This window comes from Pristiophorus japonicus, unplaced genomic scaffold (genome assembly GCF_044704955.1).
Source record: "Pristiophorus japonicus isolate sPriJap1 unplaced genomic scaffold, sPriJap1.hap1 HAP1_SCAFFOLD_274, whole genome shotgun sequence".
In the NCBI taxonomy this organism is placed as follows: Eukaryota; Metazoa; Chordata; class Chondrichthyes; family Pristiophoridae; genus Pristiophorus; species Pristiophorus japonicus.
Genome location: NW_027252494.1, coordinates 566,099 through 589,196, shown reverse-complemented (window position 1 = coordinate 589,196; position 23,098 = coordinate 566,099). Strand labels below are relative to the sequence as shown.

The 23,098-nt window shown below is 47.2% G+C and overlaps 1 protein-coding gene across 1 annotated transcript in view; it reads left to right on the top strand.

Moving 5' to 3' along the window:
- The window catches only part of LOC139247600 (oxysterols receptor LXR-alpha-like), a 317,920-nt gene extending 301,584 nt beyond the window's left edge, over positions 1-16,336 (top strand). Inside the window, exons 8-9 of the mRNA XM_070871678.1 lie at positions 14,516-14,610; positions 15,632-16,336. Coding sequence (XP_070727779.1) covers positions 14,516-14,610; positions 15,632-15,778 — 242 coding nt within the window. The 3' untranslated portion in view covers positions 15,779-16,336. The remainder of the gene's footprint in view (positions 1-14,515; positions 14,611-15,631) is intronic.
- The last annotated feature ends 6,762 nt before the right edge of the window (positions 16,337-23,098 follow it).

Sequence of the window (23,098 nt, the reverse complement as noted above, 5' to 3'; positions counted from 1 at the left end):
GTTTATGGTCTTGGCCCTCCAAACCGTGGTCTCGGATACACGTCGACTATGCAGGCCCGTTCTTGAGTAAAATGTTCCTTGTGGTTGTAGACGCGTACTCCAAGTGGATTGAATGTGAGATAATGTCGGCTAGCACGTTCACTGCCACTACTGAAAGTCTGCGGGCCATGTTTGCCACACACGGCTTACCCGATGTCTTGGTGAGCGACAACGGGCCATGTTTTACCAGTGCTGAGTTCAAAGAATTCATTACCCGTAACGGAATCAACCATGTCACATCTGCCCCGTTTGAACCAGATTCCAATGGTCAGGCAGAGAGAGCAGTGCAAACCATTAAGCAAGGCTTGAAGAGGGTAACTGAAGGCTCACTGCAGACTCGCCTATCCCGAGTCCTGCTTAGCTACCGCACGAGACCCCACTCACTCACTGGGATCCCACCTGCTGAACTGCTCATGAAAAGAGTACTTAAGACAAGGCTCTCATTAGTTCACCCTGATCTACATGAACAGGTAGAGAGCAGGCAGCTTCAATAAAGTACATACCATGATAGCGCAAATGTGTCATGCGAGATTAAAATCAATGATCCTGTATTTGTATTAAATTGTGGACAAGGTCCCAAGTGGCTTCCCGCACTGTCGTGGCCAAAGAGGGGAGCAGGGTGTTTCGGTCAAACTTTCAAATGGACTCATTCACCGGAAACACTTGGACCAAATCAAACTCAGATTCACGGACTATCCTGAGCAACCCACCTTGGACCCTACTTTTTTGATCCCCCAACATACACACCAGTGGCAACCGGCATCACGGTTGACTACAAAGCAGAACCCATCATCCACAGCAACCCAGCAGGACCCAACACACCAGGCAGCCCAGCAAGGCCAGCTGCACAGCAGCCCAGCGAGGGCCCAACAAATGATTCAACAATTACCGAGACGATCAACCAGGGCAAGAAGGGCCCCAGATCGACTCACATTGTAAATAGTTACACTATTGACTTTGGGGGGGGGGGGAGTGTTGATATATATGTGGACTTGTATTTACTCTGTACAGCCACCAGAGGGCTCATCCCCTGGAGTCCCAACGGATCCCATAATCCTTTGGGAGCACAGGTATTTAAGGAGGCCTCACAGGTTGGAGAGGCACTCTGGAGACCTGCAATAAAAGACTAAGGTCACACTTTACTTTGAGCTCACAGTGCTCAGTCTGACTCTTTCTCCACACACAACAGTTAGTATGCAGGTACAGCAAGTGATCAGGAAGGCCAATGGAATCTTGGCCTTTATTGCAAAGGGGATGGAGTATAAAAGCAAAGAAGTCTACAGTTATACAGAGTATTGGTTTCCATATTTACGAAAGGATATACTTGCTTTGGAGGCAGTTCAGAGAAGGTTCACTAGGTTGATTCCGGAGATGAGGGGATTGAGTTTTGCGGAAAGGTTGAGTAGATTGGGCCTCTACTCATTGGAATTCAGAAGAATGAGAGGTGATCTTATTGAAATGTATAAGATTATGAGGGGGCTTGACAAGGTGGATGCAGAGAGGATGTTTCCACTGATAGGGGAGACTAGAACTAGAGGGCATAATCTTAGAATAAGGGGCCACCCATTTAAAACTGAGATGAGGAGGAATTTCTTCTCTCAGAGGTTTGTGAATCTGTGGAATTCGTTGCCTGAGAGAGCTGTGGAAGCTGGGTCATTGAATAAATTTCAGAAAAAAATAGACAGTTTCTTGAACGATAAGGGAATAAGGGGTTATGGGGAGTGGGCAGGGAAGTGGAGTTGAGTCCATTATCGGATCAGCCATGATCGTATTAAATGGCGGAACAGGCTCGAAGGGCCATATGGCCTACTCCTGCTCCTATTTCTTATGTTCTTATGTTCTTATGTTAAGTTTTAAATGTTTAAGAATATTATGTTGCAATGTATCCTGCATAGTTTTAAATACTGTGAGAATATTAGAGTCGAGTCAACACCTGTACCATGATGTATTCAATGAAATCAATGGAAATGAAATTCAGGCAGTCTATGAAGGGAGGACCATTTGTAACAGCAAGGTGGACAAGTTGGAAATCCACCCCACGGTGCATCAGCTCTCTCAGCGGCTTCAGAAATAAAAATTCGAGCAAGGGCGTCTGAGAATTTCCCCGTGAATAAGAATTGAAACGAGGGAATGAATGCTGGTCAGAGCGCTCTGCTTGTAGGCTTTGAGTTAAGACCTCAGGTATAGGAAACCTAAAGGGCCTCTGCCTGATAATTATATGTGCAGCTGAAAGGAAATATGTTGTGAAACACTAATTGAAAACCCAACACAGGCTGCATCCATCTGGGAGATGGTGGATGCAAACCCACTTGGCCTATGTTGTAGAACTCTTTTGGAACCAAAAATCCAAAGCAAGTAAAGTAAACAAAACTGCAATTCAAACATTAAAGAAAGACATTTGTATCATGCCTTACCACGTCTCACATCCAATGAACTTTTTGAAGTGTTGTCGCTGTTGTTACGTGAGCAAATGAGGCAGCCTCCTGCTGATTACCACCTCCTGCCCTCCCTCAGCTGATGAATCAGTACTCCTCCATGTTGTACACCACTTGGAAGAAGCACTGAGAGTAGCAAAGACACAGAATGTGCTCTGGGTGGGGGACTTCAATGTCCATCACCAAGAGTGGCTCGGTAGCACCACTACTGACCGAGCTGGCCGAGTCCTGAAGGACATAGCTGCCAGACTGGGCCAACATGAGGGAAAAACCTATTGCCCTCATCCTTACCAATCTAACTGTCACAGTTGCATCTATCCATGACGGCATTGGAAGCAGATATTAAGGGGAACAGATAGTGTAGATAGAGAGAAATTATTTCCACCGGTTGGGAATTCTAGGACTAGAGCCACACCTTTCAGGAGTGAAATTAGGAAACATTTCTATACACAAAGGGTGGTAGAAGTTTGGAATTCTCTTCCGCAAATGGTAATTGATGTTAGATCAATTGTTAATTATAAATCGGAGAGTGATAGCTTTCTGTTAACCAAAGACATTAAAGGATATGGGCCAAAGGTGGGTATATGCAGTTAGATCGCAGATCAGCAATGATCTCATTGAGTGGCATAGCAGGCTCGCGGGGCTGAATGGCCCACTCTGTACAGGGTATTGGTGAGGCCACACCTAGAGTACCGCGTACAATTTTGGTCTCCGTATTTAAGGAAGGATATACTTGCATTGGAGGCTGTTCAGAGGAGGTTCACTTGGTTGATTCCGGAGATGAGGGGGTTGACTTATGGAGATAGGTTGAGTAGATTGGGCCTCTACTCATTGGAGTCCAGAAGAATGAGAGGTGAAATATATAAGATAATGACGGGGCTCGACAAGGTGGATGCAGAGAGGATATTTCCACTCACAGGGAAAACTAAAACTAGGGGACATAGTCTCAGAATAAGGGACCGCCCATTTAAAACTGAGATGAGGAGGAATTTCTTCTCTCAGAGGGTTGTAAATCTATGGAATTCCCTGCCCCGGAGAGCTATGGAGGCTGGGTCATTGAATATATTTAAGGTGGAGATAGACAGATTTTTGAGCGATAAGGGAGTAAAGGGTTATGGGGAGTCAGCAGGGAAGTGGAGCTGAGTCCATGATCAGATCAGCCATGCTTTTTTGAATGGCGGAGCAGGCTCAAGGGGCCAAGTGGCCTACTCCTACTCCTATTTCTTATGTTCTTAATCTTGTTCCCATGTTCCTGTGGTCAGTGACCAGCCCAAAGTCTTTGTGGAGATCCAATCCCATCTTCACAGTGAAGACACCCTGCATTGTGTTGTGTGGCATTATCAGTGTGCTAAATGGGATAGATTGAGAAGAGATACAGCATCATCATCTTCATAGGCAGTCCCTCAAAATCGAGGAAGACTTGCTTCCACTCAAAAAGTGAGTTCTTAGGTGACTGAACAGTCCAATACGGAAATTACAATCCCTCTCACAGGTAGGATAGACAGTCGTTGAAGGAAAGGGAGGGTGGGACTGGTTTGCCGCACGCTCCTTCCGCTGCCTGCACTTGATTTCTGCATGCTCTCAGCGACGAGGCTCGAGGTGCTCAGCGCCCTCCCGGATGCTCTTCCTCCACTTAGGGCGGTCTTTGGCCAGGGACTGCCAGGTGTCGGTGGGGGTGTTGCATTTTATCAAGGAGGCTTTGAGGATGTCCCTGTAATGTTTCCTCTGTCCACCTTGGGTTCGCTTGCCGTGAAGAAGTTCCGAGTAGAGCGCTTGCTTTGGGAGTCTTGTGTCAGGCATGCGAATAATGTGGCCCACCCAGCGGAGCTGGTCTAGTGTGGTCAGTACTTCGATGCTGGGGATGTTGGCCTGCGTCTGTCCTCCCAGGGGATTTGCAGGATCTGTGGAGACATCGTTGGTGGTATTTCTCCAGCAATTTGAGGTGTGTACTGCACATGGTCCATGGCTCTGAGCCATACAGGAGAGCGGGTATCACTGCAGCCCTGTAGACTATGAGCTTGGTGGTATGGGGTACAATGGACAAGAGATACAGCAGATCAAAACTGGACATCCATGAGGCACAGATGGCCATCAGCAGCAGCAGAAGAATTATACTCCATCACAGTCTGTAACCTCCTGGCCCAGCATATCCCTCCCTCTACCATTACCATCAAGCCAGTGGACTAATCGTGGTTCATTGAGGAGTGCAGAACAGCATGCCAGGAGCAGCATCAGGCGTAGCTAAAAATGAGGTACCAACCTTAGATAATCATAACATGATTAGACAGAGTGAACATGGTTTTATAAAAGGGAAATCGTGTTTGACAAATTTATTAGAGATTTTTGAGAATGTAACTAGCAGGGTAGATAAAGGGGAACCAGTGGATGTAGTATATTTGGATTTCCAAAAGGCATTCAATAAGTTGCCACATAAAAGGTTATTACACAAGATAAGGGCTCATGGGATTGGAGGTAATGTATTGGCATGGATAGAGGATTGGTTAATGGACAGAAAAAAGAGAGTCGGGATAAATGGGTCTTTTTCAGGTTGTCAGGCTGTAACTAGTGGGGTGCCACAGAGATCAATGCTGGGGCCTCAGCTATTTACTATCTATATTAATGATCTAGATGAAGGGACCGAGTGTAATGTATTTAAGTTTGCTGGCGATACAAAGCTAGGTGGGACAGTAAGCTGTGAGGAGAACACAAAGCGGCTGCAAAGGGATATAGATAGACTGAGTGAGTGGGCAGTGAGGTGGTGGATGGGGAAATGTGAGGTTAGTCACTTTGATAGGAAGAGTAAAAAAACAGAATATTTTTTAAATGGTGAGAAACTGTTAAATATTGGTGTTCTGAGAGATTTGGATGTGCTTGTGCAAGAAACAGAAAGCTAGCATACAGGTACAGCAAGCAATAAGGAAGGCAAATGGTATGTTGTCCTGTATTGCAGGGGTTTGGGCATAAGAGTAAGGAAGTCTTGCTACAGTTGTACAGGGTCTTGGTGAGACCACACCTGGAGTACTGTGTACAGGGCCTTGGTGAGACCACACCTGGAGTACTGTGTACAGGGACTTGGTGAGACCACACCTGGAGTACTGTGTATAGGGCCTTGGTGAGACCACACCTGGAGTACTGTGTATAGGGCCTTGGTGAGACCACACCTGGAGTACTGTGTACAGGGCCTTGGTGAGACCACACCTGGAGTACTGTGTATAGGGCCTTGGTGAGACCACACCTGGAGTACTGTGTACAGGGTCTTGGTGAGACCACACCTGGAGTACTGTGTACAGGGCCTTGGTGAGACCACACCTGGAGTACTGTGTACAGGGCCCTGGTGAGACCACACCTGGAGTACTGTGTACAGGGCCCTGGTGTGACCACACCTGGAGTACTGTGTACAGTTTTGGTCTCCTTATCTATGGAAGGATATACTTGCCTTGGAGGCGGTACAACGGAGAATCACTGGATTGATTCCTGGGATGAGAGAGCTGTCTTACGATGAGTGATTGTGTAGAATGGGCCTATACGCTCTGGAGTTTAGAAGAATGAGTTGAAACATACAAGATTCCGAAAGGGATTGACAGGGTAGATGCTGAAAGGTTGTTCTCCCTAGCTGGTGTGTCTAGAACTAAGGGCACAGTCTCTGGATGAGGTGTAGGCCATTTAAGACTGAGATGAGGGTTGTGAATCTTTGAAATTCACTGCCCCAGAGGGCTATGGATGCTGAGTCTCTGAGTATATTCAAGGCTGAGATCGCTAAATTTTTGGAGTCTAGGTGAACGAAGGGATATGGAGATCGAGCGGGAAAGTGGAGTTGAGGTCAATGATCAGCCATGATCGTATTGAATGGCGGAGCAGGCTTGAGGGACTGCAGGGCCTACTCCTGCTCCTATTTATTATGTTCTTAACCTGGGGAAGCTGTAACACAGGACTACATGCATGCTAAACAGCGGAAGCAACATGCTATAGAAATAGCTAAGCGATCCCACAATCAACAGATCAGATCAAAGTTCTGCAGTCCTGCCACATTCAGTCATGAATGGTGATGGACAGTTAAACAACTAACTGGAGGAGGAGGCTACATGAACATCCCTATCCTCAGTGATGGCGGAGCCCAGCACGTGAGTTGACAAAACAAGGCTCAAGCATTTGCAACTATCTTCAGCCAGAAGTGTCCAGTGGATGATCCATATCACAGAAGCCAGTCTTCAGCCAATTCGATTCACTCCATGTGATATCAAGGAACGGCTAAGCACACTGGATACAGCAAAGGATATGGGCTCCAACAACATCCCAGCTGTCGTGCTGAAGACTGGTGCTCCAGAACTAGCCGTGCCTCTAGCCAAGCTGTTCCAGTGCAGCTACAACACTGACATCTACCCGAGAATGTGGAAAACTGCCCAAGTATGTCCTATCCATGCCCGTATGTAGCAAGACCTGGATGACATTCAGACTTGGGCTGATAAGTGGCAAGTAACATTCGCGCCACACAAGTGCCAGGCAATGACTATCTCCAACAAGCAAGAGTGTAACCACCACCCCATGACATTCAACGGCATTACCCTCTCTGCCTTTGTAACCTTTATCTGCGGTGTGACCAACTCACTGAACGTGCTATCCATGACATCCTCAGCATCGCGCATGCTCCAGAGTGAATCCATCCGCAGCTCCAGTGCCGTCATGCAGTCTAACAGGAGCTGCAACTGGATACACTTCCTGCACACATAGTCATCAGGGACACTGGAAGCGTCCTTGATTTCCCACATGGCACAGGAGGAGCATGACATGGGTCTGGGCTCTCCTGCCAAGTCTAAATCACTGATATATACCACAAAAAGCAAGAGATTTACTAGGATGCTGCCTGGAATGGAGAATATTAGCTATGAGGACAGATTGGATAGGCTGGGTTTGTTCTCATTGGAACAGAGGAAGTTGAGAGGAGACCTCATTGAGGTGTACAAAATTTTGAAGGGCCTGGATATAGTGGATAGTAAGGGTCTATTTCCATTGGTGGAAGGGTCTATTACAAAGGAGCATAGTTATAAGGTGGTTGTGGAAGGTTCAGAGGGGATTTGAGGGGCGGTTTCTTCACGCAGAGGATTGTGGGGGTCTGGAACTCACTGCCTCGAAAGGTGATGGATGCAGAAACCCTCACCACATTTAAAAGATGCTTGGATGGGCACTTGAAGTGCCGTAACCTGCAGGGTTACGGACCTAGAACTGATCATTGGGATTAGACTGGATAACCTCTTGTTGGATGGCGCAGATACGATGGTAAGTACTGCAGCGAATCGAATACGGCCAGGGTGATCTCCTGGACTAGTGTCAATCGCCTTGATGGGTCGGAGAGGAATTTTCCCAGATTTTTTTCCCCCAATTGGCCTTAGTTTTTATCTGGTTTTTGCCTCTCCCAGGCGATCACATGGCTCCGGTTGAGGTGGAGTGTAGAATGTTTCAGTATAAGGGGTGTCGCAGTTGTGTGAGGCGGACTGGTTGGGCTGGGTGCTCTTTGCCTTTCCGTCATTGTTCATAGGTTTATATATAACCTTCAGGACTGCTGACCGAGGGCCGTGCGGCTCTTTGTCGGCCAGCGCGGACACGATGGGCCGAAATGGCCTTCTTCTGCGCTGTAAATTTCTATCTTTCTAACCCCACTGGAAACAGCCTTCCAGTCACAAAAACACCCATCAACCATTACTATTTACTTCCTGCCTCTGAGCCAAGTTTGGATCCAACAAACCACTTTGCCCTGGATCCCATGGGCTTTTACTTTCATGAGCAGTCTGTCATGTGGGACCTTATCAAAAGCCTTGCTAAAAGCCACTATATACACTACATCAAACACACTACCCTCATCAACTTTCTCAAAAAATTCAATTAAGTTAGTCAGACACGACCTTCACTTAACAAATCCATGCTGACTGTCCTTGATTAATCCATGTCTTTCTAAATTAAGATTTATCCTGTCCGTCAGAATTTTCTCTAATAATTTTCCCACCATTGAGGTTAGGCTGACTAGTCTGTAATTACTTGATCTATCCCTTTCTCCCTTTTTAAACAAAGGTACCACGTTAGCAGTTCTCCAGCACCACACCTGTAGCCAGAGAGAATTGCAAATGATGGTCAGAGCCTTTGCTATTTCCTCTTTTGCTTCTCTTAACAGCCTGGGATACCTTTCATCCGGGTCTGGGGATTTATCCACTTTCAAAACTGCTAAACCCCTTAATACTTCCTCTCTCACTATGTTTATTTCATCTAATGTTTCACACTCCTCCTCCCTGATTGCAATTTCTGCATCGCCCCTGCAGACGTAAAGTATTCATTCAGAACCATACCCACATCTTCCGCCTCCACAGACACATGACCTTTATGGTCTCCAATAGGCCCCACCCTTTCTTTAGTTATCCTCTTGCTCTTAATGTATTTATAAACACCTTAGCATTTAGCTTGATTTTACTTGCCAAAATGTTTTCATGCTCTCTCTTTGCTTTCACCCCTGCACTTTCTAACTCCTCTAAGCTTTCTGCAATATTTAGCCCTCGGTATCTGTCATAATCCTCCCTTTTTTCCTTTATCCTGCCCTGTATGTCTCTTGACATCCAGGGGGTTCTAGATTTGTTAGTCCCACCCTTTTTCTTTAAGGGAACATACTTGCTCTGAACCCTCAGGATCTCCTCCTTGAATGTCTCCCACTGCTCTGACACTGATTTACCATCAAGTAGCTTTTTGCAGTCCACTATGGCCAAATCTCATCTCAGCTCAGCAAAATTGGCTTTTCCCCAATTGAGAACTTTTATTCCTGGTCTATCTTTGTTCTTTTCCATAACTACCCTAAATTTAACGGAATTATGATCACTAGCTCTCCCTCTGATACCCCTTCCACCTGCCCAGCTTCATTCCCTAAAACTAATCCAGAACTGCCCCCTCCCATGTTGGGCTTGCTACATACTGGCTAAAAAAGTTCTCCTGAATGCATTTTAGGAATTCCGCACCCTCTATTTGCTCTTCTATCTCCCTCTGACAGTTTGGGGGTCTATCGTGCACTCCCAGCAGTGTGATCACCCCTTTTTGGTTCTTCAGTTCAACCCATATGGCCTCATTTGATGATCCTTCTAACAGATCATCCCGCCTCACAACTGTAATTGTTTTCTTAATCAATACTGCGACCCCCCCTCCTTTCACTCCCCCTCTCTATCCTGTCTGAAAACCCTGTAACCAGGCATATTGAGCTGCCATACCTGCCCTTCTTTCAGCCATGTCTCAGTAATAGCTAAATCATACTCCCAAATGTCTATCTGTGCTCTCAGCTCATCTGCCTTATTCTCTATACTCCTTGCATTGAAGTATACACTATTTAGTTCGGCCAGACTCCCTTGTTGTCTATTTTCTAGTCCCTGTTTCCTCTATCTTCCAAATTCACTTTCTACGCTTTTGCTTTCCAATTCCAGCTTTGCTTCTCTCCCCACTGAATCTACTCTCCGGTTCCCATCCCCCTGCCAAGCTAGTTTAAACCCTCCCCAACAGCACTAGCAAACCCTCCCAGGGGGATACTGGTCCCGACTCTGTTGAGGTGCAACCCGTTCGACTTGTACAGGTTCCACCTCCCACAGAAACAGTCCTACTGCCTCAGGAATCTAAAGCCCTCCCTCCTGCACCATCTCTCCAGCCATATATTCATCTTCTCTATCCTCCTATTTCTGTTCTCACTACCTTTGAGGTCCTGCTTTTTAATCTCTTTCTTAGCTCCCTAAAATCTGCCTGCAGGACCTCATCCCTCTTTCTACCGATGTCATTGGTCCCGATATGGACCACGACCTCTGGCTGTTCACCCTCTCCCCCCCGAATGCCCTGCAGCCGCTCGGTGACATCCTTGACCCTGGCACCAGGGAGGCAACACACCATCCTGGAGTCACGTCTGTGGTCGCAGAAACGCCTGTCTGCTCCCTTATCAAATCCCCTACCACTATTGCTCTTCCTCCCCCTGTGCAGCTGAGCCACCTATGGTGCCATGCACTTTGCTCTGGCTACCCTCCCCAGAGGAACCATCGCTCACCAGTACTCAGAACAGAATACTGGTTGGAGAGCGAGATGGACTCAGGGGACTCCTGCACTACCTGCCTAGTCCTCCTCTTCTGCCTGGCGGCCACCTACTCCTTCTCTGCCACATAAATCATCATCATAGGCAGTCCCTCGTAATTGAGGAAGACTTGCTTCCACTCTTTAAACGAGTTCTTAGGTGACTGAACAGCCCAATACCATAACCATAGTCCCTATCACAGGTGGGACAGATAGTGGTTGAGGAAAGGGGTGGGTGGGACTGGTTTGCCGCACGCTCTTTACGCTGCCTGTGCTTGGTTTCTGCATGCTTTCGGTGATGAGACTCAGCACCCTCCCGGATTCACTTCCTCCACTTAGGGCGGACTGGTCTTTGGCCAGGGACGCCCAGGTATCAGTGGGGATGTTGCATTTTATCAGAAAGGCTTTGAAGGTGTCCTTGTAACATTTCCTCTGCTCGTTTGCCGTGAAGGAGTTCCGAGTAGAGCACTTGCTTTGGGAGTAGTGTGTCAGGCATGTGAACTATGTGGCCTGCCCAGTGGAGCTGATCAAGTGTGGTCAGTGCTTCAATGCTGGGGATGTTGGCCTGGTCGAGGACACTAATGTTGGTGCGTCTGTCCTCCCAGGGAATTTGTAGGATCTTGCGGAGATATCGTTGGTGGTATTTCTCCAGCGACTTGAGGTGTCTACTGTACATGGTCCATGTCTCTGAGTCATACAGGAGGGCGGGTATTACTACAGCCCTGTAGACCATGAGCTTAGTGGCAGATTTGAGGGCCTGGTCTTTAAACACTCTTTTCCTCAGGCGGCCGAAGGCTGCACTGGCGCACTGGAGGTGGTGTTGGATCTCGTCATCAATGCCTGTGCTTGCTGATAAGAGGCTCCCGAGGTATGGGAAATGGTCCACGTTGTCCAGGGCCGTGCCGTGGATCTTGATGACTGGGGGGCAGTACTGTGCAGTGAGGACAGGCTGGTGGAGGACCTTTATCTTATGGATGTTTAGTGTAAGGCCCATGCTTTCGTACGCCTCATTAAATACATCGACTACATCCTGGAGTTCAGCCTCTGAATGTGGGCAGATGCAAGCGTCGTCCGCGTACTGTATCTCAACGACAGGTTGGGGTGATCTTGGACCTGGCCTGGAGATGGTGAAGGTGGAACAGCTTCCCACTGGTTCTGTAGTTTAGTTCCACTTCAGCGGGGAGCTTGTTGACTATGAGGTGGAGCATGGCAGCGAGGAAGATTGAGAAGAGGGTTGGGGCGATGACACAGCCCTGTTTGACCCTGGTCCGGGCGTGGATTGGGTCTGTATTGGACCTGTTGGTAAGGATCACGACCTGCATGTCGTCATGAAGCAGGCGGAGGATAGTGACGTACTTTTGGGGCCTTCCGAAACGGAGGACGCTCCATAGACCCTCGTGTTTGACAGTGTCAAAGGCCTTTGTAAGGTCAAAGAAGGCCATGTATAAGGGCTGGCGCTGTTCCCTGCATTTTTCCTGCAAAAATCATGCCCATTGTGCCTCGTATGGGACGAAATCTGCACTGTGACTCCGGGGGAGTTCCTCGGCACGGGGAGAAGGCGGTTGAGGAGGACTCTAGCGACGACTTTCCCAGTGGCTGATAGCAGGGAGATTCCTCTGTAGTTGCCCCAGTCGGACTTGTCCCCTTTTTTAAAGGTGGTCACAATCACTGCATCTCTGAGATCTCCCGGCATGCTCCCCTCCCTCCAGATGAGAGAGATGAGGTCAACCGTGCCTCTCCACCATACTTCAGTGCCTCAGCAGGGATTCCATCCTCTCCCGTAGCCTTGTATTTCTTAAGCTGCCTTATGGCTTTTTCTACCTTGTGCATAAATACTGTGGCAACAAGAACGGGTCAGAGGTTGGGTATTCTGCGACAAGTGTCACACCGCCTGACTCCCCAAAGCCTTTCCATCATCTACAAGGCTAAAGTCAGGGGTATGGTGGAATACTCTCCACTTTAACAACACTTAAAAAACTTGACACTATCCAGGACAAAGCAGCCCGCTTAATTGGCACCCCGTCCAGCACCGGTGCACCGTGGCTGCAGTGTGTACCATCTATAAGATATACTACAGCAACTCACCAAGGCTTCTTCAGCAGCTCCCCCCAAATCTGCAACATCTCCCACCTAAAAGGTCAAGGGCAGCAGGCTCATGGAAACACCACCACCTCCACATCCCCCTCCAAGTCACACATCATCCTGACTTGGAAATATATCATCGTTCCTTCATCGTCGCTGGGTCACAATCCTGGAACTCCCTCCCTAACAGCACTGTGGGAGCACCATCACCACACAGACTGCAGCGGTTCAAGAAGGCGGGTCACCACCATCTTCTCAAGGGGCAATTAGGGATGGGCAATAAATGCCAGCTTTGCCAGCGATGCCCACATACCGGAACAAATTTTTAAGAAAAGCCAATTTGCATACAGCAAAAGCCAGCCAGGATTTCCTGATCCTGCTCACTGCCCACTGAGCCCTGGTGAGAATCTCAAGCCCTAACAACCTACTGCCCCTCCATTGTTTAGGCTCACTCAGGAAGACTGTCTGCTTGGGCAAGAGGGGGGCACATGGCACCTGTGGAACCATATCCCAGCAAGGAGTTGGCTCATTTCAGCACCAACCGTGGCTCAGTTACAGCACTCTCACCTCAGTATCAGGAGTTGAGGGTTCAAGTCCAGGGGCTTGGGAACATGATCCAGGCTCACACTCCAGTGCAGTACAGAGGGAGTGTTACACTGTCGGAGATGAGACATTAAACTGAGGCCCCATCTGCTCTACAACTGGGTGTAAAATATCCCCTGGCACTAGTAGGAGCGGGGCAGTTCTCCCCGGTGTCCTGAATAATATTCATCCCTCAACCAACATAATTAAAAAAGATTATCGGCTCAATATCACATTGCTGTTTGTGGGTGCTTGCTTCTGTGCAAATTGGCTGCCGTTTTCTGATATTGTAACAGTGACGGCACGTCAAAAGTACTTTGTCGGCTGTAAAGCGCTTTGAGACAGCCGGAGGTCGTGAAAGGCGCTATAGAAATGCAAGTCCTTTCGTCTTTCATTCAGGAGAGATGGGGAATAGATGGGCTGCTCCTGACAATGGCCTCTCAGTCGCAATCGGGGGACGGATGGGAGAGACGGGGTGCTGGAGGGAGTCTTACCCTTGGGGATAAATGACACTGCAGACTGTACATTATAGCTTGATGTACTTGGCTGTGTCTCACCCTACCTGTACTGCTGCAATACTTCCCAACCTGCGGAGGTGTTCTCTCCCAGGTCGGGAGCCTACGATGCTCCAGGGCCTGCCACTCCAGCTCTTATACGAGAGCCACTACAACTTCTAGTGCGAGCTGCTCCAAGTGTGCGACAGCTTCGAGGAGGGCGACTGGGTGACATCACCAGGACCCAGGTCACCGTTTGGAGCGTGGGCAGGAACATCAGCGGGGCCCAGGTACAGCAGAGGAGCGGGAAGGTCGGGGTGGAGATGCGATGAGTGATCGAGGCGGAGGAGCGATGAGGGATCATGGCTTAGATTCAATGGGTGATCGTGGCAGAGGTGCGGCAAATGAGGGCTCGGAGTCCAGAAGAGCCGAGGATTCAGGGGCAGTACGGACCAGCCCACACTGCGATATGTGTGCGCACTAGGTCCGTGCAGCAGAGCAGGTCTCCAGTCGTCTTGGTTAACCCTTGCCACTGGACCAAGCCCGTGTGGTGGCTGGTGTGCAACGATCACCACACGTTAAAAAAATCCATACACAGGCATCCTCCAGCCTTCAATTGGAGTTCAGGACTGGAATATTGGGTCCATCTGTGAACTCATGCAGAAGCAAGTCATCCTGGTTTGAGGGAGCGCCTGTGATGATGATGGCCGCTGCAATTTCCAGTGAATGCATTCGGCCAGTACAAGCAGTAGGTTAGTGGTGGTGTTCTGAGGTAAGCACACTGAATCTCATTGTCTCTTTTCCCAGATCGGCCGAATGTTGAAGATCACGAGTTGGTTGAAAGGCTGCAGCAGCCTTACGTCGAGGCTCTCCATTCCTACACCCGGATAAAGAGACCAAACGTGAGTGATGGGTTCTGCCTCTGGACCATCGCATTCACCTAGATCCTTTCATTTCACCGTCTCTACTTTAAATATCAACAATACCACCTCGCCCTTCAGGGTCACAAAAAGAATCAAGTTTTATTATAATAATTACTCAGTGAACCCCTAACCATGCAATCTCACCTCAAGCATCAGCTAGAGCAACAACCAATGCCATCATTAAACGTAATAGAAAGTGTCGATCAGATTAGGTTTGCCCACCATGGCGAGTCACTACTCCCATTCCCAGTATTGATCAGTATTGACCGACCCACCCTGGGGTGCCCCTACTTCCATTCCCAGTATAGACCCTTCCACCCCGGGGTGCCCCTACCTCCATTCCCAGTATTGAGCCTCCCACCCCGGGGTGCTCCTACCTCCATTCCCAGTATTGACCCACCCACCCTGGGGTGCCCCTACCTCCATTCCCAGTATTGATCAGTATATGTAAATAAATAATAACGGACATATCTTACTCAGCAGATTGGGTCCCAAGCTGTACACCCTGGCATTGACTCCCAGTCTTCGCTCCTTGAGCATCCCGTGTCAAATTCTTACTAACCTTTGTATTGCTGACGGCCTCATATTCCTTGCCTTGCTTTATTTCCCCTTCTCTTACTTCCTTTCCACATCCCAACATCTGAAAATACTTTTATAGCTTCCTGTAGGTTTGATTTTCTGGTTCCACTAACGACGGCGTCCTCTCTCATTCCCTACTCATTGGTCTGAAGCATTTGCCTTTGCCTTTAATACTGTCAAATGTGATCAGTGCAATTAAAGATGCATTGCAAAATTAAGCCATGTGTATGAAGTTCTTCCTGATTTGTTCCCAGGATTCATGCACTGTGCTCCAGAGAGTGCCACAATAATCCATAAATGATACCCGTATCTTTCAGATAGGTTCTACCCAAACACGAACTTGCCCTCGCTTTCAGGTGCTGCGTGTACAATGAGTTCACAGTGACTGACATACTCACTCAGTACCATCTATCTGTTGCAGGACCATTTGATGTTTCCGCGAATGCTGATGAAGCTGGTTTGCCTGCGGACTCTGAGCAGTGTCCATTCTGAGCAAGTCTTTGCACTACGACTTCAGGATAAAAAATTGCCACCTCTCCTTTCAGAAATCTGGGATGTGCATGAATGACCCCGGAGCTCTTGATGGAGGGCCCATCTCACCGTCTCAAGCAGGCCGCCTCACTCAGAGTCAACAAGGGGTGGGAAATAAAACCAATTGAGGAAGCGGTCAGTTCATGGAAGGAGTTACAGAGAGCACCAAGCGCAATTATCAATGTAACAGTCTCAAAATGTTGAGAGACCTTTTAAAGGGACTTCCTGTATTGGAACTAGAGAGATCCCATTTTGCTACGCTTTGTTTTTAATTTGTTAACTGTTTGGGAGCTGACGGTCTCTGTTCATGTTTATTGTACGGATCTTTAACCAGCAATCTTTAATGTCACGTTGCGGTCTCTCAATGCACTGGACTTGCTCAGAGCAGGCTAGTGTCTCACTGGAATCACCTGCTCCTGTCTTTGTGCCATAGCTACCGTCTCAACCTCAGACCCGGCTGAGGGAATGCACTTTATACGACAGTGAACTGTAGCAGGACAACAAGGGAGCACATCACTGGGAGAGGTGCCTCGAAGCAGCTTTACATGAAGCCATTTCATTTGTACTAATGCACTAAAAACAACCTGAAAACTCACACAGACTGGTGTCTACTTACAGTGTCTGTCAGTCCCAGACTGGTGTCTATTTACAATGTCTGTCAGTCCCAGACTGGTGTCTACTTACAGTGTCTGTCAGTCCCAGACTGGTGTCGATTTACAGTGTCTGTCAGTCCCATACTGGTGTCCACTACAATGTCTGTCTGTCCCAGACTGGTGTCTATTTACAGTTTTATCAGTCCCAGACTGGTGTCTATTTACAGTGTCTGTCTGTCCCAGACTGGTGTCTATTTACAGTGTCTGTCAGTCCTAGACTGGTGTCGATTTACAGTGTCTGTCAATCCCAGAATGGTGTCTATTTACAGTGTCTGTAAGTCCCAGACTGGTGTCTATTTACAGTGTCTGTCAGTGCCAGGCCGGTGTCTAATTACAGTCACTGCCTGTCCCAGACTGGTGTCTATTTACAGTGTCTGTCAGTCCCAGACTGGTGTCTATTTACAGTGTCTGTCAGTCCCAGACTGGTGTCTATTTACAGTGCCTGTCGGTGCCAGACTGGTGTCTATTTATAGTGACCGACAGTCCTAGATGGGTGTCTATTTACAGTGTCTGTCAGTCCCAGACTGGTGTCTATTTACACTGTCTGTCAGTCCCAGACAGGTGTCTATTTACAGTGTCTGTATGTCCATGACTGGTGTCTATTTACAGTATCTGTCAGTCCAAGACTTGTGTCTATTTACAGTGTAGGTCAGTCCCAGACTTGTGTCTAATACAAAGTCTGTCTGTCCCAGACTTGTATCTAATTACAGTGTCTGTCAGTCCCAGACTTGTGTCTATTTACAGTGTGGTTCTGTCCCAGATAGGTGACTATTTACAGTGCCTGTCAGTCCCAGATTGGTGTCTATTTACAGGGTCTATCAATCACAGATTGGTGTCTATTTACAATGTCTGTCAATCCCAGATTGGTGTCTATTTACAATGTCTGTCAATCCCAGATTGGTGTCTATTTGCAATGTCTGTCAGTCCCAGACTGCTGTCTATTTACAATGTTTGTCAATCCCAGATTGGTGTCTATTTACAATGTCTGTCAGTCCCAGATTGGTGTCTATTGACAGTGTCTGTCAATCCCAGATTGGTGTCTAGTTACAATGTCTGTCCCAGACCGGTCTCTACTTACAGTGTCTATCAGTCCCAAACTGGTGTCTATTTACAGTGTCTGTCCATCCCAGACTGGTGTCTATTTAGAGTGTGGGTCAGTCCCAGGTTGTTGTTGTCTATTTACAGTTTTATCAGTCCAAGACTGGTGTCTATTTACAGTGTCTGTATGTCCCTGACTGGTGTCTATTTACAGTGTCTGGCAGTCTGTCTGTCCCAGACTGGTGTCTATTTACAGTTTCTATCAGTCCCAGACTGGTGTCTATTTACAGTGTGGGTCAGTCCCAGACTGCTGTCTATTTACAGTGCCTGTCAGTCCCAGACTGGTGTCTATTTATAGTGTCTGACTGTCCCAGACTGGTGTCTATTTACAGTGCCTGTCAGTCCCAGACTGGTGTCTATTTACAGTGACTGTCAATCCCAGACTGGTGTCTATTTACAGCGTCTGTCAGTCCCAGACTGATGTCTATTTTCAGTGTCAGTCAATCCCATCCTGGTGTCTATTTACAGTGCCTGTTTGTCCATGACTGGTGTCTATTTACAGTGTCTGTCAGTCCCAGACTGGTGTCTATTTACAGTGTCTGTTTGTCCATGACTGGTGTCTATTTACAGTGTCTGTCAATCCCAGAATGGTGTCTATTTACAAAGTCTGTCAATCCCAGATTGGTGTCTATTTACAATGTCTGTCAATCCCAGACTGGTGTCTATTTATAGTAACCGACTGTCCCAGACTGGTGTCTATTTACAGTGCCTGTCAGTCCCAGACTGGCGTCTATTTATAGTGACCAACTGTCCCAGACTGGTGTCTATTTACAGTGTCAGTCCCAGACTTGGGTCTATTTGCAGTGTCCGTCTGTCACGGAATGGTGTCTATTTACAGTGTCTGTCAGTCCCAGACTGGTGTCTGTTTACAGTGTCAGTCCCAGACTAGTGTCTATTTGCAGTGTCTGTCTGTCACGGAATGGTGTCTATTTACATTGTCTGTCTCTCCCAGACTGGTGTCTATTTACAGTGTCTTTCAGTCCCAGACTGGTGTCTATTTACAGTGCCTATTTGTCCATGACTGCTGTCTATTTACAGTGTCTATCAGTCCCAAACTGGTGTCTATTTACAGTGTCTGTCAATCCCAGACTGGTGCCTATTTAGAGTGTGGGTATGTCCCAGACTGTTGTCTAATTACAGTTTTATCAGTCCCAGACTGGTGTCTATTTCCAGTGACCGAATGTCCCAGACATGTATCTATTTATAGTGACCGACTGTCCCATACTGGTGTCTATTTACAGTGCCTGTCAGTCCGAGACTGGTGTCTATTTATAGTGACCGACTGTCCCAGCCTGGTGTCTATTTAAAGTGCCTGTCAGTCCCAGACTGGTGTCTATTTACAGTGTCTGTCAATCCCAGATTGGTGTCTATTTACAGTGTCTGTCAATCCCAGATTGGTGTCTATTTACAATGTCTGTCAATCCGAGATTGGTGTCTATTTACAATGTGTGTCAATCCCAGACTGGTGTCTATTTATAGTGACTGACTGTCCAAGACTGGTGTCTATTTAAAGTGCCTGTCAGTCCCAGACTGGTGTCTATTTACAGTGTCTGTCAATCCCAGATTGGTGTCTATTTACAGTGTCTGTCAATCCCAGATTGGTGTCTATTTACAATGTGTGTCAATCCCAGACTGGTGTCTATTTATAGTGACCGACTGTCCAAGACTGGTGTCTATTTACAGTGCCTGTCAGTCCCAGACTGGTGTCTATTTACAGTGTCAGTCACTGCCATCCTGGAGTCTATTTACAGTGTCTGTCTGTCCAAGACTGATGTCTATTTACAGTGTCAGTCCCAAACTAGGGTCTATTTGCAGTGTCCATCTGTCACGGAATGGTGTCTATTTACAGTGTCTGTCTCTCCCAGACTGGTGTCTATTTACAGTGTCTTTCAGTCCCAGACTGGTGTCTATTTACAGTGCCTATTTGTCCATGACTGCTGTCTATTTACAGTGTCTATCAGTCCCAAACTGGTGTCTATTTACAGTGTCTGTCAATCCCAGACTGGTGCCTATTTAGAGTGTGGGTCAGTCCCAGACTGTTGTCTAATTACAGTTTTATCAGTCCCAGACTGGTGTCTATTTCCAGTGACCGAATGTCCCAGACATGTGTCTATTTATAGTGACCGACTGTCCAATACTGGTGTCTATTTACAGTGCCTGTCAGTCCGAGACTGGTGTCTATTTATAGTGACCGACTGTCCCAGCCTGGTGTCTATTTAAAGTGCCTGTCAGTCCCAGACTGGTGTCTATTTACAGTGTCTGTCAATCCCAGATTGGTGTCTATTTACAGTGTCTGTCAATCCCAGATTGGTGTCTATTTACAATGTCTGTCAATCCCAGATTGGTGTCTATTTACAATGTGTGTCAATCCCAGACTGGTGTCTATTTATAGTGACCGACTGTCCCAGACTGGTGTCTATTTACATGCCTGTCAGTCCCAGACTGGTGTCTATTTACAGTGTCAGTCACTCCCATCCTGGAGTCTATTTACAGTGTCTGTCTGTGCAAGACTGATGTCTATTTACAGTGTCAGTCCCAGACTAGGGTCTATTTGCAGTGTCCATCTGTCACGGAATGGTGTCTATTTACAGTGTCTGTCAGTCCCAGACTGGTGTCTATTTACAGTGTCAGTCCCAGACTAGTGTCTATTTGCAGTGTCCGTCTGTCACGGAATAGTGTCTATTTACACTGTCTGTCTCTCCCAGACTGGTGTCTATTTACAGTGTCTGTATGTCCCTGACTGGTGTCTATTTACAGTGTCTGGCAGTCTGTCTGTCCCAGACTGGTGTCTATTTACAGTTTCTATCAGTCCCAGACTGGTGTCTATTTACAGTGTGGGTCAGTCCCAGACTGCTGTCTATTTACAGTGCCTGTCAGTCCCAGACTGGTGTCTATTTATAGTGTCCGACTGTCCCAGACTGGTGTCTATTTACAGTGCCTGTCAGTCCCAGACTGGTGTCTATTTACAGTGACTGTCAATCCCAGACTGGTGTCTATTTACAGCGTCTGTCAGTCCCAGACTGATGTCTATTTTCAGTGTCAGTCAATCCCATCCTGGTGTCTATTTACAGTGCCTGTTTGTCCATGACTGGTGTCTATTTACAGTGTCTGTCAGTCCCAGACTGGTGTCTATTTACAGTGTCTGTTTGTCCATGACTGGTGTCTATTTACAGTGTCTGTCAATCCCAGAATGGTGTCTATTTACAAAGTCTGTCAATCCCAGATTGGTGTCTATTTACAATGTCTGTCAATCCCAGACTGGTGTCTATTTATAGTAACCGACTGTCCCAGACTGGTGTCTATTTACAGTGCCTGTCAGTCCCAGACTGGCGTCTATTTATAGTGACCAACTGTCCCAGACTGGTGTCTATTTACAGTGTCAGTCCCAGACTTGGGTCTATTTGCAGTGTCCGTCTGTCACGGAATGGTGTCTATTTACAGTGTCTGTCAGTCCCAGACTGGTGTCTGTTTACAGTGTCAGTCCCAGACTAGTGTCTATTTGCAGTGTCTGTCTGTCACGGAATGGTGTCTATTTACACTGTCTGTCTCTCCCAGACTGGTGTCTATTTACAGTGTCTTTCAGTCCCAGACTGGTGTCTATTTACAGTGCCTATTTGTCCATGACTGCTGTCTATTTACAGTGTCTATCAGTCCCAAACTGGTGTCTATTTACAGTGTCTGTCAATCCCAGACTGGTGCCTATTTAGAGTGTGGGTATGTCCCAGACTGTTGTCTAATTACAGTTTTATCAGTCCCAGACTGGTGTCTATTTCCAGTGACCGAATGTCCCAGACATGTATCTATTTATAGTGACCGACTGTCCCATACTGGTGTCTATTTACAGTGCCTGTCAGTCCGAGACTGGTGTCTATTTATAGTGACCGACTGTCCCAGCCTGGTGTCTATTTAAAGTGCCTGTCAGTCCCAGACTGGTGTCTATTTACAGTGTCTGTCAATCCCAGATTGGTGTCTATTTACAGTGTCTGTCAATCCCAGATTGGTGTCTATTTACAATGTCTGTCAATCCCAGATTGGTGTCTATTTACAATGTGTGTCAATCCCAGACTGGTGTCTATTTATAGTGACTGACTGTCCAAGACTGGTGTCTATTTAAAGTGCCTGTCAGTCCCAGACTGGTGTCTATTTACAGTGTCTGTCAATCCCAGACTGGTGTCTATTTACAGTGTCTGTCAATCCCAGATTGGTGTCTATTTACAATGTCTGTCAATCCCAGATTGGTGTCTATTTACAATGTGTGTCAATCCCAGACTGGTGTCTATTTATAGTGACCGACTGTCCAAGACTGGTGTCTATTTACAGTGCCTGTCAGTCCCAGACTGGTGTCTATTTACAGTGTCAGTCACTGCCATCCTGGAGTCTATTTACAGTGTCTGTCTGTCCAAGACTGATGTCTATTTACAGTGTCAGTCCCAAACTAGGGTCTATTTGCAGTGTCCATCTGTCACGGAATGGTGTCTATTTACAGTGTCTGTCTCTCCCAGACTGGTGTCTATTTACAGTGTCTTTCAGTCCCAGACTGGTGTCTATTTACAGTGCCTATTTGTCCATGACTGCTGTCTATTTACAGTGTCTATCAGTCCCAAACTGGTGTCTATTTACAGTGTCTGTCAATCCCAGACTGGTGCCTATTTAGAGTGTGGGTCAGTCCCAGACTGTTGTCTAATTACAGTTTTATCAGTCCCAGACTGGTGTCTATTTCCAGTGACCGAATGTCCCAGACATGTGTCTATTTATAGTGACCGACTGTCCCATACTGGTGTCTATTTACAGTGCCTGTCAGTCCCAGACTGGTGTCTATTTATAGTGACCGACTGTCCCAGCCTGGTGTCTATTTAAAGTGCCTGTCAGTCCCAGACTGGTGTCTATTTACAGTGTCTGTCAATCCCAGATTGGTGTCTATTTACAGTGTCTGTCAATCCCAGATTGTCTATTTACAATGTCTGTCAATCCCAGATTGGTGTCTATTTACAATGTGTGTCAATCCCAGACTGGTATCTATTTATAGTGACCGACTGTCCCAGACTGGTGTCTATTTACATGCCTGTCAGTCCCATACTGGTGTCTATTTACAGTGTCAGTCACTCCCATCCTGGAGTCTATTTACAGTGTCTGTCTGTGCAAGACTGATGTCTATTTACAGTGTCAGTCCCAGACTAGGGTCTATTTGCAGTGTCCATCTGTCACGGAATGGTGTCTATTTACAGTGTCTGTCAGTCCCAGACTGGTGTCTATTTACAGTGTCAGTCCCAGACTAGTGTCTATTTGCAGTGTCCGTCTGTCACGGAATAGTGTCTATTTACACTGTCTGTCTCTCCCAGACTGGTGTCTATTTACAGTGTCTGTCAGTCCCAGACTGGTGTCTATTTACAGTGTCTTTCAGTCCCAGACTGGTGTCTATTTACAGTGCCTATTTATCCATGACTGCTGTCTATTTGCAGTGTCTGTCAGTCTCAGAATGGTGTCTATTTACATTGTCAGTCTGTCCCAGACTGGTGTCTATTTGCAGTTTGGCTCAATCCCAGACTGGTGTCTATTTACAGTCACTGCCTGTCCAAGACTGGTGTCTATTTACAGTGTCAGTCACT